Consider the following 13,943-nt stretch of genomic DNA (forward strand, 5'->3'; position numbering starts at 1 on the left):
GCAGCATATGGGGGCATAGTCTACGGAGCAGCGTATGGGGGCATAGTCTATGGAGGAGCATATGGGGGCATATTCTATGGGGCAGGATATCGGGGCATATTCTATGGGGCAGGACATCGGGGCATATTCTATGGGGCAGGATATGGGGGCATAATCTATGGAGCAGCATATGGGGCATATTCTATGGGGCAGCATATGGGGGCATAATCTATGGAGCATCTTATTGGGGCATAATCTATGGAGCATTTTATGGGGGAATAATCTATGGAGCATCTTATGGGGCCATAACCTTTATGGAGCACTATATGGGGCATATTATTCTATGGAGCATCTTATGGGGGCATTATTAACCTTTGTGCAACATTATATGGGGTGTATTTTGTAAGGAGCATCTTATGGGGCCCCTCATGAACTGTATGGAGCATTATATGGGGCTTCTGATTCAATATGGATATTCAAAAACATTTAACCTACTGATGTCTCAAATAATTTTACTTTTATTGGTATCTATTTTTATTTTTGAAATTTACCAGTAGCTGCTGCATTTTCCACCCTAGGCTTATACACGAGTCAGTAAGTTTTCCCAGTTATTTTGTTGCAAAATTAGGGGGGAGGTCGGCTTATACACAAGTATATACGGTATGTAAAAAGCAAATCAAGGCAGAAAAGATTGAGACAGAGAGACTCATTGCCAGAGAAAGTAAAAATAATCCCAAAACATTCTTTAGCTACATAAATAATGAAAAACTAAAAATTATAGTGTTGGCCCCCTTAAAAATAGTCTGGGTGAAATGGTGGATGAGGAAAAAGCCAATATGCTAAATGACTCTTTCAACAGTATTTACACAGGAAAATCCCATGACGGATAACATGATCAATTATAACAAAAATTCTACATTAAGTGTGCTTAACCCAGCAGTAAGTATGGCGGCGTCTAAAAATCACTAAAATTGACAAATCCCCGGGCCCGGATGGGATACACTCCCGAGTACTGCTGGAATTAAGTACAGTCATTGATAGACCATTATTTTTAATCTTTAAATATTCCATAATAACAGGGTCTGTACCACAGGACACGCATATGGCAAATGTGGTGCCAATATTCAAAAAGGGGACAAAAACTGAACTTGGAAATTATAGGCCAGTGAGCTTAACCTCAACTGTCGGTAAAATACTGGAGGGTTTTCTAAGACAGGGGTCCCCAACCACCGGTCCGCGGCCCAGCACTGGGCCGTTGCAGTGTTCTTGCCGATTCGCGGACACAAGGGGAGCCTGCGGCTGTGTAGCAGCTGATACTCACCCTGCATAGCGGTCCATGTCGGCGCAGCGGCTTCATCCAGTGCTGAGCGGTCAAGTGTACCGTCATTTAAGGTCATGAATATGGACGCCACTCCTCTCCCATAGGCATGGTGTCCATATTCATGGACCTTAATGAGCGGTAGCACGTGACCGCTCCGCACAGGAAGAAGCTGAAGCGCCGCGAGATGCAGGGAGGGAAGTTCAGCGACGTGAGGGTAAGGAGGATGGGGGAGCCATGGGTGTGAGCGGAGCCATATATACAAGGGAGGGAGAGTGGGAGCGGAGCCATAAATACAAGGGAGGGAGAGTGGAAGCAGAGCCATATATACACAAGGGAGGGAGAGTGGGAGCGGAGCCATGTATACAAGGGAGGGAGAGTGGGAGCGGAGCCATATATACAAGGGAGGGAGAGTGGGAACGGAGCCATATATACAAGGGTGGAAGGGTGGGAACGGAGCCATATATACAAGGGTGGAAGCAGAGCCATATATACAAGGGAGGGAGGGTGGAAGCAGAGCCATATATACAAGGGAGGGAGGGTGGGAGCAGAGCCATATATACAAGGGAGGGAGAGTGGGAGCGGAGCCATATATACAAGGGAGGGAGGGAGGGTGGGAGCAGAGCCATATATCTGTGTGAAACTGGATTTTCTGCAATGACAGCAGCAAAAACGAGATTACGGAGTAGACTGGACATAAGGAACACACTTCGGATGTCGCTGTCTCCCATCACCCCTAGATAGGACCGTCTTGTTGGAGGAAAACAAGCCCAGTGCTCCCACTGATACAGGGAAACAAGCCCGGTTCTCCCACTCATTCAAAACCTATGGTGAGTTGAGTCACATTCACATTATAAATGTTATATTATGATAAGTATGCACTGACTACTAAACTACAACCCTGTCCATAGCCCCGCCCCTGACACACCTCCATCCTCGCCCTGCCGGGCCATGGAAGAATGGTCTTGCTTGAAGCCGGTCCCTGGTGCAAAAAGGTTGGTGATCCCTGTTCTAAGAGATATACTGGAGTATCTCAAGGAGAATAACCTCATGACCCAATATCAACATAGGTTTACAAGGGACCTGTTACACCGCTCCGTCATACTCACCCGGCCTCCGCTCCCACGCCACAGCCTCTCTCCACCCGACGGCCACGGTGGTCACCTCTGATGGGCTCGCGGCCGACGCCATCCCTGCATGCAATGCACATGCGCCATAGGCCACGCCTCCCTGCTGCTTCTTGTGCTCTGGCTGTGCCCTGACCCGGAAGCACCTTCGGACCAATGGCAGACCAGACGGGGCTATATCAGGCCGCTTCCCCCCTGAGGGAGGTGCCTGATCGTTATGTTACCTTGCACACTGGGCCCTGCTTCCTCCTGTGCTCTCTACAGTCTCTCGGTGCCGTCCTCAGTGTTTCCTGCAGCAGCCTCGCAGCCTGTCTTCCATGTTCGCTAACAGTTATTCTCAGTCCTGCTCCAGTGTTCCTGTTTCCTCCGTCTCCTGCCTCCCGTGTTCCTGCTCCAGTCCTGCCGTCCTACTCCAGTCCTGCCTCCGGTGCTCCTGTTCCAGTCCTGCCGTCCTACTCCAGTCCTGCCTCCGGTGTTCCTGTTCCACCCTGTTCCAGTCCTGCCGTCCTACTCCAGTTCTGCCTCCGGTGTTCCAGTTCCATCCTGCTCCAGTCCTTCCATCCTCCTTTATTCCTGTCTCCTGTGTTCCAACTCTGTCCTGTCATCTACACTTCAGTTCCACCACGTTCCAGTCTATAGTCTTACTCCATTCCTGTCTCCTGTGTTCCAGCCCTGTTCTGTCATCTACACTTCAGTCCCACTGTCCTACTCCAGTCCATCCTGTGCCGCCCCTCTCGGTATGGCTACCGTGGTACTCGAACCCCTGGGCCTGCTCCTAACGGTCCCTGTATAGGGGTCAGTTCCACCTGGCAGCTCGCCCGGTGTTAGGGACTGCGGAACGCACTAAATATAAAATAATAGAAAGTGCGTTTGCCGCCCGGGGTCCACCATGCAGAGGTGTTAAACTGCTGCTATATAATGGCAGATGCACAATATGGAGGTATATCGCACAAGGGTTGGACTTCACCCGGTGTGCACTGGGCGTACTCTGTTATATTCACAGAGTCGCCTTAAGGCATAAACATAAATGCCGAGCCTGTTGACCTCACAGGTCTCAGCAGTGCGCACGCACGGTATATGGTCACAGGACTCGGGCCCAAGACACAGGGTCGGTGTCCGTCTAGACCTACCGTGCGTGCGGTGTCGCTACCACGGACGCCCACAAGTGCTGCTGACCGCAGCGCGGCAACTGACTCAGCCGCTATACGACAATGCCCAGGAGGGGCGCACTGTCGGACGCTAGCTCTGTGGAGATGAGCACTGTGGCTTGTAGCATGCCACTGACTGGCGCTGACTCTAAGGCTAAGTCCCTATTCACACACACGTAATATCAGAGGGAGGGGATCTTAATGAGTCATTTGCAGGTTCATGCATCCATCATCATTCACACAGTAGCAATTAGAGACTACACTAGCGCATGGCCGAGCGGCCATGCGGACCTTTTATAGCCGTGCGGGACATTCCAGATCTCTGGGATGGACCAATCAGATCAGGAGAAGGACCTGAGCACGTGACTCCCGATCTCCAATGGGAGATCGTCTCGTGAGCATGCCCAGTAGCGTGACGAGAGGATTTAGCCACTGGAGTGGCTTGCTGCAGGGCAGTCTGCGCTGCTATTGCTGACCAAGAGGTGGCAGCAACAACCAGTCGTACAGAGCTGGTCTGAGCCGAGCGCCTGCGACGCCGAGATTGCTGTGCAGGTTCCTGAACGGTCGTAGAAGAATGGGAGACCACAGGATGCAAGGCTCTGGATTCCAGCTGTGCAGCTGCAGGAACCCGACGCCTTCCACCCCGGGTCCCCTCGGTGCCACGGTCCAGAGGGTCCACTCCTGGAGATTCTGGCTCCTGACCACCCACGCTAACAGGACCATTCCTGTCAGACTAATCTGATAAGCTTTTATGAAGAGGTAAGTTCCGGACTGGACCAAGGAAATGCAGTGGACGTGGTGTAACATGGACTTTTCAAAAGCTTTTGATACGGTGCCACACAAAAGGGTGATACATAAAATGAGAACAATGGGAATAGGGGAAAATATGTAAGTGGGTTAAGAGCTGGCTCAGGGATAGGAAACAAAGGGTGGTTATTAATGGAGCACACTCGGACTGGGTCACGGTTAGCAGTGGGGTACCATAGGGGTCAGTATTGGGCCCGCTTCTTTTTAACATATTTATTAATGACATTGTAGGGGACATAGAAAGTAGAATTCAAAATTTGTAGATGACACTAAACTCTGCAGGGTAATCAATACAGAGGAAGACAATTTTATATTACAGGAGGATTTATGTAAACTAGAAGGTTGGGCTGATAAATGGCAAATGAGCTTTAATGGGGATAAATGTAAGGTTATGCACTTGGGTAGAACAAACAAGATGTATAATTATGTGCTTAATTGTAAAACACTGGGCAAAACTGTCACTAAAAAAGACCTGAGTGTATGGGTGGACGACAAACTCACATTTAGTGGTCAGTGTCAGGCAGCTGCTGCAAAGGCAAATAAAATAATGGGATGCATTAAAAGAGGCATAGATGCTCATGAGGAGAACATAATTTTGCCTCTATACAAATCACTAGTGCATCCACACTTAGAATACTGTGTATTGTATGCTTTATGGCCATGTGAACATGCATTTATATGCTGCATGTGGACCAACTCAAACCAAGCTCAATTTTTGTGTTTTTTTCTTTGTATTTTTGCATTCTGTGCAACCTGGGGTGTGGCCCCCCTCTCCTGAGCTGGAAATTGTATTTAAAGGCTTCCCCTGACTGGTGTCCACTGGTTGGGACCCGGTCCTTGTCTGCCCTTATTCACACAGACGTCAACTTTGACACATGATAAGGTTATTGATACTAGACAGTGTAGGACCGCCCCGACCACAGAGTCACCTTGTCGATGGTGGGACAGCTTTTATGCTATGTTTGATCAAATACAGTATTACTAAGAACTCTGTATGATTTAAATGCACTTTTGCTTTTTACTTATTATAGCAGGGTTTTTTCATTTTGTCTTTTGTAGGTTTTGTATGCTTTATGGCCATGTGAACATGCATTTATTTTCTGCATGTGTACCAACTCAAACCAAGCTCAATTTTTGTGTTTTTTCTTAGAATACTGTGTACAGTTCTGGTCTCCGGTGTATAAGAAAGACATAGCTGAACTGGAGTGGGTGCAGAGAAGAGCGACCAAGGTTATTAGGGAACTGGGGGGTCTTCAATACCAAGACAGGTTATTACACTTGGGGTTATTTAGTTTGGAAAATCGAAGGCTATGGGGTGATCTTATTACAATGTATAAATATATGCGGGGACAGTACAAAGACCTTTCTAATTATCGTTTTACTCTTAGACTTGTGACAGGGACAATGGGGCATCCTCTACGTCTGGAGGAAAGAAGGTTTAGTCATAATCACAGACGCAGAATCTTTACTGTAAGAGCAGTGAGACTATGGAACTCTCTGCCATATGATGTTGTAATGAGTGATTCCCTACTAAAATTTAAGAAGGGACTGGATGCCTTTCTTGAAAAGTATAATATTACAGGTTATGTACACTAGTTTCCTTGATATTGCGTTGATCCAGGGAGCTAGTCCGATTGCCATATGTGGAGTCGGGAAGGAATTTTTTTCCCCAATGTGAAGCTTACCGATTGCCACATGGGTTTTTTTTTGCCTTCCTCTGGATCAACATGTTAGGGCAAGTTAGGATAGGATATGGGTTGAACTAGATGGACTTACAAAGTCTTCCTTCAACCTTAATAACTATATTACTATGTTAGATCACTGTGAGCAGGAATGATGAACTGCAATAACCTCCATGAGATCACCGCAAGCACTGTGAAGGGTTGGGGCAATATGTCTGACCCCTTCCCAGGATATTAATATCAAGCCACAGCTGTCTGTTCAACCTTTGCTGGTTTGAATTTATAGGAGGACCGTACACCTTTTTTCTGGGGTCCCCCGTATATTCACCTGTAAAGGCTGAGCAAACAGCTGTGAGCCTCGGAACCTTTTGGAACATTGTTCCTTTTACCAGATTATTAACATCAGCCCCCAGCCGTGGGCTTTCCCTCTGCTGTGTATGAAAATGATACGGGAATCCACACCATTTTTTATTTAATACTTAATTTTACACAGGCTGTGCACAGCTGCTGCCGAATATAACTCCCATCATTGTCGCCTGGTCGTGCTGATCATAGAGAGACCAGGTGACAATGATGAGAGCGGCCTTCAGCAGCCGGCGCTTGGAATCAGCGCGCACTGTACTGCTTTTCCAAGGCACCAGTATGTCACACAGACAGCACACGATGTGATACACCGACAGCAAGTGGATAAACATAGCACACGGACCATGGATCTCACCAGTACTGGTTTTTCCTGTACAGGAATCACCAGGACGTGTGTAAGAGGCCTTATACAGCTGCACTGACGAAAATACATATACATATAATTCTAAAAGCCATAGCGTCTTTTTATATATATAAAAAAAAAGCTATGGCTCTTGGAATGCGACAATAAAAAAAAGTGAGAAACAAAGGATCCTTAGAGGAAAGTCATAATCAGGAAATTACCTATTGTTTAAAATCAGGTGTTGTGTTACATGTTGGGAATATTTTAATTTTTTTTACATAACTATTTTTATTTACAAAAACAAATTTAGTCATTTTGCAATTTTCACACTGGCCATTTTGGCTTTCTTAGACTCATAAATACTTCCTGTCCTTTATGGAAGAGCTTCCATCAGTTTCCTTATCATGAGAGGCAGGATTACCACTACTAGTAACACCTTTATACACAACTGATATCTATTGGGATTGGTGGATCCTGAGTTGATGTCACAACTGACCCAGCCCCCCTCCTTCAATATGACCTTTGCAGAGTCCCATTAGACATTTCAATACAAAAAAGATAGGGTTGGGATCCCACCAGACTGTTAAAAAGCCCCAGTGGTCAGTTTTTGCAGAGAGCAGCAGAATATAGGGCAAGGATGCCAGTGATGTATAATTATAGTGTAGTCTTGATAGAATCCTTGTTTGATGCAGATGTAGCAATGCTAAGACTTTTGGGCTGTGTAGAACCCCCCTGACTTCTTGTGTACACTGAGAATTGTCAGAAAGCTGCTAATCAGTACTGATGAAACACAGATTGTATTGTGGTTTCAATACAGTCTACTAAGTGACACATCCCTGTAATCAGGCTCTTGTACCCTATTATTATTGTGCTGAGTAACCTACAGACAGTGTCAGGTTGGTGCCGTTATACTGATTACAGTGATACCTGATGATGAAATCCGTCTTGTGGTTGTTGTTTAATCTTTATTTTCACTTTTGAGTTAATGATATGCTCGTGCTTCGGGGTGGCCTGTGGGGGGGGGGGTCTTCATGTAGTGCTCTGCTTATCTATTCATTTGTATGGCTTATGACAAGTCACTGATCCTTCACTGACCTGCTCCCCATTTTACTCAATGAATATTATATGTATATATTGGAAAAAAAAAATCACCTGCAGCAGCCAGTCGCTGGCTATGCATCCTGATCGCATATGTAATGTGCAGTTAATTATTCTTTTTTTTATGGTATACATTAACTCCTTCATGACCGGAGGTATTTTCGATTTTGCATTTTCCTTTTTAGCTCCCCTTATTCCCAGAACCATAAAATTTTTATTTTTCCATCTATATGGCCATGTGAGGGCTTCTTTTTTACAGGACGAGTTGTACCTTTGAATGACACCTGTTATGAATGAGTCACCGTAGGAGGAAAATACAAAAACACAAGCTAAGTCCAGAAAACCGGAGAGGTTGGTAGCTAGTGGATTGCAGACCCCTGATCCTATTCACCACAACTAACAGTAGCCGTGGGGGGTTCCTACGGAGCCCTAGACCCCTCGTCACAGCCGGAGAGCTAAATAAGCCTAAAGAAAGAAAGGGGAAATCCAAACTGCCCCAGAGCAGACCCCAAAGCAATAGACAGCCCCCAACATGTATTGCCGGTGAAAAACAGATGAAAACACAGACAGAAAGACAGGCTGAGCAAATGATGGGGCCCAACTAACTAGATAGGAAAGGACAGAAAAGATGCTGGCTGCAATTACGCAAAAAACCCTGCCAAAAATAATGTCCAACACGTCTGATAGAAAAGGCCCTGAAGTCACTAGACTTCAAAATCACTATATCAGCACTCAGGTATATTCTGAAGACAGAGCAAAGAGATCAACTGATCAGAGACAAAAATGGAATTCAGCCCGTCCCAACCAGGGCAGGCTGAACACAAACACTAAGTAAACAGACAAAATCTCATGGAAAAATAGAGCAAAAACTTAGCTTTTAGTAGACAGGAACTAAACTGGATGCCAGAGAGCAGAAAGGATCACCAGCACCCCTGCAGGGCGTCGGCTGCCTTATGTCCACTCAGAAATTCCGGATGTCCAATCACACTCCACCTGTTCAGATGACAGGTTCTTCCCATCCAGATCAATTTCACTACCTCCTTTCACCAGCAGAGGGAGTTCATCAGACATCAGAGGTGAAGGAGAAAATGAACTCATAACAGACACCATTGGTTTTACCATGTTGTGTACTAGAATACGGGAAAAAAATGCCAAGTGTGGTGAATTGCAAAGAAAGGGCAATACCACACTTGCTTTCTGTTTGGCTTTTTTGCTAGATTCGTAAAATGCTAAAACTGACCTGCCATTATGATTCTCCAGGTCATTATGAGTTCATAGACACCAAACATGTCTAGGTTCTTTATTATCTAAGTGGTGAAAAAAAATTCCAAACTTTGTTTTAACCCCTTAATGACAGCCAATACGTCTTTTTACTGACCTGAGATAAGAGAGAATATCATCCCCATACAGGTGACAATCCAGCAGCTGTCGGCTGTACATTATAGCTGACAACTTGCTGTATCACAAACGATCAGTGTTGGCACCGACCATATCTGGGTTTTTTAACCCCTTAGTTGCTGCTGTCAAAAGTGACATCAAATAAATGGTTAATAGATTGTGGGGGCTTGCACTTTAATTTAATTGACACACTGAGATCATGATTGTGTGGTCCTAATGATTGCCATAGCAGTTCATTGCCAAATAGCGGCCTTAGCGTCTCCCGGCTATAGCGGTCAGTTCAGAAGTTAGCGACATTTAGGTGGCAAACAAACACTTTTTCATTCCGGCTATACCACTTTGCATTAATTCCTGAAAATGACCTGACGGGTTAATAAACTATCTGACAGCAGTTTTCAATATGTCAGGGGGCACTGTTTTTAAAATGGCATCACGTTTGGGGTTTTCCAAAATATAGGACCCCCAAAGTCACTTCAAACCTGGATAGGTCCCTCAAAAAAGCAAATTTTGTAAATTTCTTTGAAAAAATTAAAAATTACTGCTAAAAGGATAACAAAATAAATTAGCATTTTAAAAATGGTGCTGATCTAAGGCAGACATGTGGGAAATGTTATTTATTAATGTTTTTGTGTGGTATGACTATCTGAATTAACGGAATAATCATTCAAAGTTTGAAAATTGATATTTTTTTACTTTTCTGTCAAATTTATGATATTTTTTTTTATAAAGAAAGACAAAACATCAACCTAAATTTACCATTATCATAAATTATAATGTGCCATGAAAAAAACAATCTCAAAATCAATGGGATTTGTTGAAGCATTCCTGAGTTATCACCACATAAAGTAACATTGGTCAGAATTTAAAAAATTGGCACCGTCACTAAGGGGTTAAAAAAAATTGCGCCATTTTCCATTACCTGTAGCGCCTCCACTTTTCAGGAACTCAGGTTGGGTGAGGTCTTATTTTTTGCGCGCCTAGCTAATGTTTTAAATCTTACCATTGTGGTGCAGATACGATCTTTTGATCGCCCGTTATTGCATTTTAATGCAATGTCGCGGCGACCAAAAAAAACCGTAATTCTAGTGTTTACTTTTTTTTTCTTGTTATGCCGTTTAGCGATCAGGTTAATTTTTTTTTTTTTTTTATTGATAGATCGGACAATTCTGAACGTGGCGATACCAAATATGTGTATGTGTGATTTTTTTCAAAAACGGTTTTATTTTGAATCGGGAGAAAGGGGGATGATTTGAACTTTCATTTTTTATTTTTTTATATATATGTTTAAAAACTTTTTTTTTTTTTTTTTACTTTTGACATGCTTCAATAGTCTCCATGGGAGACTAGAAGCTGCCATAACCCGATTGGCTCTGCTATATAGAGGCGATCCGTTCGCCTCTATATAGCAGAATTACTCACTTGCTGTGAGTGCCGACCACCAGGTGGTGCTCACAGCAACCCAGCATTGACAACCATAGAGGTCTCCAGGAGACCTCTGGTTGTCATCCCAACAAACCGGTGACCCGCGATCAAGTGACAGGGGTCACCGATGGGCGGATTTCTGGCCCGATGGCCGGAAGCGCAAGTTAAATGCCGCTGTCAGCATTTGATAGAGGTATTCAACGGCTTAATAGCCACGGGTGGATCGCGATTCCACCCGTGGCTATTCCGGGCACATGTCAGCTGTTCAAAACAGCTGACATGTCTCGGGACAGATGTGGGCTCACCGCCGGAGCCCACATCAAAGGCAGGGAGTCCGAAGTCGGCATACTATTTGTGTTGTCATTATGATTTAAAAAGAGAAAACAGTAAAATATTCATTATGTACAATAGGGGGCAGGTTACTGAGCGATCAGTGACCTGTCAGAAGCCATACTGGTGAATACCTAAGCAGAGCACCACATGAAGACCCCCCACACAGGCCGTTCCGGAGCACGAGCATATCATTATCTCAAAACTGAAAATAAAGACAACAACCACAAGACGGATTTTATCAACCAAGGTATCATTGTAATCAGTATAACGGTGCTGACCGGTCTATAGGTTACTGAGCACAATCCTGCTGACAGGTTCCCTTTAAGAAATACATTCATCACAAAAACCTGATTTAAATAGTAAGTGATTTTCTGACAATAGATTCCCTATAAATATGGGTCATGAAAATATGTATTTACACAAATAGGATAATGTGCACTTACCTATATGCAATTTACTAAGCAGAGATGTGAATTCCTCATTTCCCTCTAATACTTGCAGAAGATTGGAAGATTCTATCCTTTCAAGTGTTATAGACCAATATACATATATTTTCTGATTAAAACCGACATAAACCAAACATGGAGTATTCTGATTACCCCTGCAGGCATAAAGTCCTAGTGAGAAAAAATCAGAAATTAGAAAACAAAATTCTACAGAATTCAACTGCGCCATAATGTCTGTACCATAGTTTATCACCGTGTACCTACCTGCACAGAAGGCACTGACATTCTCGTCAACTTGAAAGCGGAGGACCGTGCGCTTGTGATCAATGATGTAGGTTTGCCCATCCCATGCACAAGCCACAACTTCTTCTTGTCCGTTACCCTGAAATAACAGAGCAAGTGCAGGTTTTCACAGTTGCTCTTTTCTGATTTTTGATATATTTAGAGTCTGTCCGCCGCTAAAATGTAATAATGCTAGTTAATGTTAAAAAGCAGTAAGCAGATCTGACTACTCTAATGGCGCATCAGTAGCAAGGTCGGTAAGTATTAAAGACAATTTCTACTTAAAGAAAATCTATCGTCTGACTCATGCTGTCCAAACCGTGTTTCATAGAAAAATATACTTTAACCATCTGGCTTAGACCATAACGAGAGATGTGTCTAATCTGGATCCACTCTCAGCCGCCTCATGCCAATGATGTTGCAGGTGAGTGACAAGTCATGAGATGTGTCAATGGCCTCTACGAGCACTGGGAAGAACAGGTAGGTGGCGGGCGCGAAGTCGGACCAGACTGGTCTCCAGCTGTAATCCCTGGCCGGATCTTTAAAAGTACTGTATATTTTCTGTGACATACTGCAGCGTTTTCAGAGAGCTCTATACCTGGCTGCAGTCAGGATCTGATTCATGCTGCTTGCAGTTTGGCCAGCATGTCTCAGATGGCAGGTTCCCTTTAACCACTTCCCACCACAGCCATTCATTTTTGTCTGCCCTTATTTTTCTGTTGACATAGCTGTACGTGGTATTGATTTCTGTGGGATGATTTATAGATTTGAATAACACCATTTATTTAACAATAAAATATATTGAGAAGAAAAACAACAACTCCTAACTTATTAGAATGGTGAAGAAAATGCAATTCTGCCTGTCACCACAGAGCTGTAGGGTGACCCGGGACCAGTAAACTTTCTGTATTTAGTCCAAAATTATATATTTCTGTTTACAGTATTTTTCATTACACAAAAAGTAACATTTATTTGCTAAGGGTATGTGCACACAATCAGTAAACGCTGCGGATTGGACAGTTGAGGGATATTGTTGTTTTTAGATTTTTGTTTTATTACAGGAGACATTGGTTTCAAATGGAATGGGCGTTAGGCGAGTATAACTGCTTGTTATTTTTATTTCAGACAAAGGACTTTATACTTGTGTATTTATTTACAATAAACCTATAAGATTAGTAAGGGTATGTGCCCACTATCAGTAAACGCTGTGGTTTGGACGCTGCATACTTGTGCAGCGTCCAACCGGCAGTGTCCAGCTGTTACAGCATAGTGGATGGGATTTCAAGAAATCCCATAGGTACTGTGAGTGCACCGACACCCGAGGATCACCTGCAGAGATGGACATGTGGCGCATCTTTACACTTGGGGGGGGGAAACAGTACGGTGTGAAAACGCGTGTGGAATAAAAAAATGCTTCTTTATAATAGTAGATCAAGGATCATAATTTCTGTTAGCGCAACCCATACCGTGAATTGCCTTTTCCTTCAAATTCATCTAAATGATGCAAAAGGTTCACAAACTTTTTTGCAAAGTTAAAAATTGTATTTCTTTCTGTTTTTAACCATTTTTGCGACTTAAGTAAAAGTCACATCTTTTTTAAAATGTCATAAATATTGCTCAAATCACTTCCTGGGCATCTGGAGTACGTTTGTGACAAATTTTGCAACTTTTTTAAAAATCACAAATCATCAATCAGGCAGAAACCTCTGTTGAAACCCTAAACCATTCCCACAATGGCAAACTTAAAAAAACAAAACACCATACAGCAGGCGAGTATATAAAAAATAAACCGCAAAAGAAAATATTAATTTGGTGAAAGAAAAAAAAAGGCATAAAACACTAAAAACGCGACAAAACACACAGATTCAATAATGATTATGGGCCTAATGCCACGTTCACACATTAAGTATTTTACATCAGTATGTGTAACCCAAAACCAGCAGTGGAACAATCAGAGGAAAAGTATACAGTGGGGAAAAAAAGTATTTAGTCAGTCAGCAATAGTGCAAGTTCCACCACTTAAAAAGATGAGAGGCGTCTGTAATTTACATCATAGGTAGACCTAAACTATGGGAGACAAACTGAGAAAAAAAAATCCAGAAAATCACATTGTCTGTTTTGTTTTCATTTTATTTGCATATTATGGTGGAAAATAAGTATTTGGTCAGAAACAAGCAATCAAGATTTGTGGCTCTCA

General features: G+C 43.5%; 1 protein-coding gene across 1 annotated transcript in view; it reads right to left on the minus strand.

Annotated features, from left to right (window-relative positions):
• Positions 1-13,943, minus strand: part of ITFG2 (integrin alpha FG-GAP repeat containing 2) — a 90,302-nt gene that overhangs the window by 3,352 nt on the left and 73,007 nt on the right. The window contains exons 10-11 of the mRNA XM_073568548.1: positions 11,729-11,846; positions 11,462-11,635 (exon numbers count right to left, since the gene is read on the minus strand). Of these exons, the coding sequence (XP_073424649.1) occupies positions 11,462-11,635; positions 11,729-11,846 (292 nt within the window). The remainder of the gene's footprint in view (positions 1-11,461; positions 11,636-11,728; positions 11,847-13,943) is intronic.

Source organism: Dendrobates tinctorius, unplaced genomic scaffold (assembly GCF_039654945.1).
Source record: "Dendrobates tinctorius isolate UK_male_01 unplaced genomic scaffold, ASM3965494v1 ptg000001l, whole genome shotgun sequence".
Taxonomy (NCBI): Eukaryota; Metazoa; Chordata; class Amphibia; order Anura; family Dendrobatidae; genus Dendrobates; species Dendrobates tinctorius.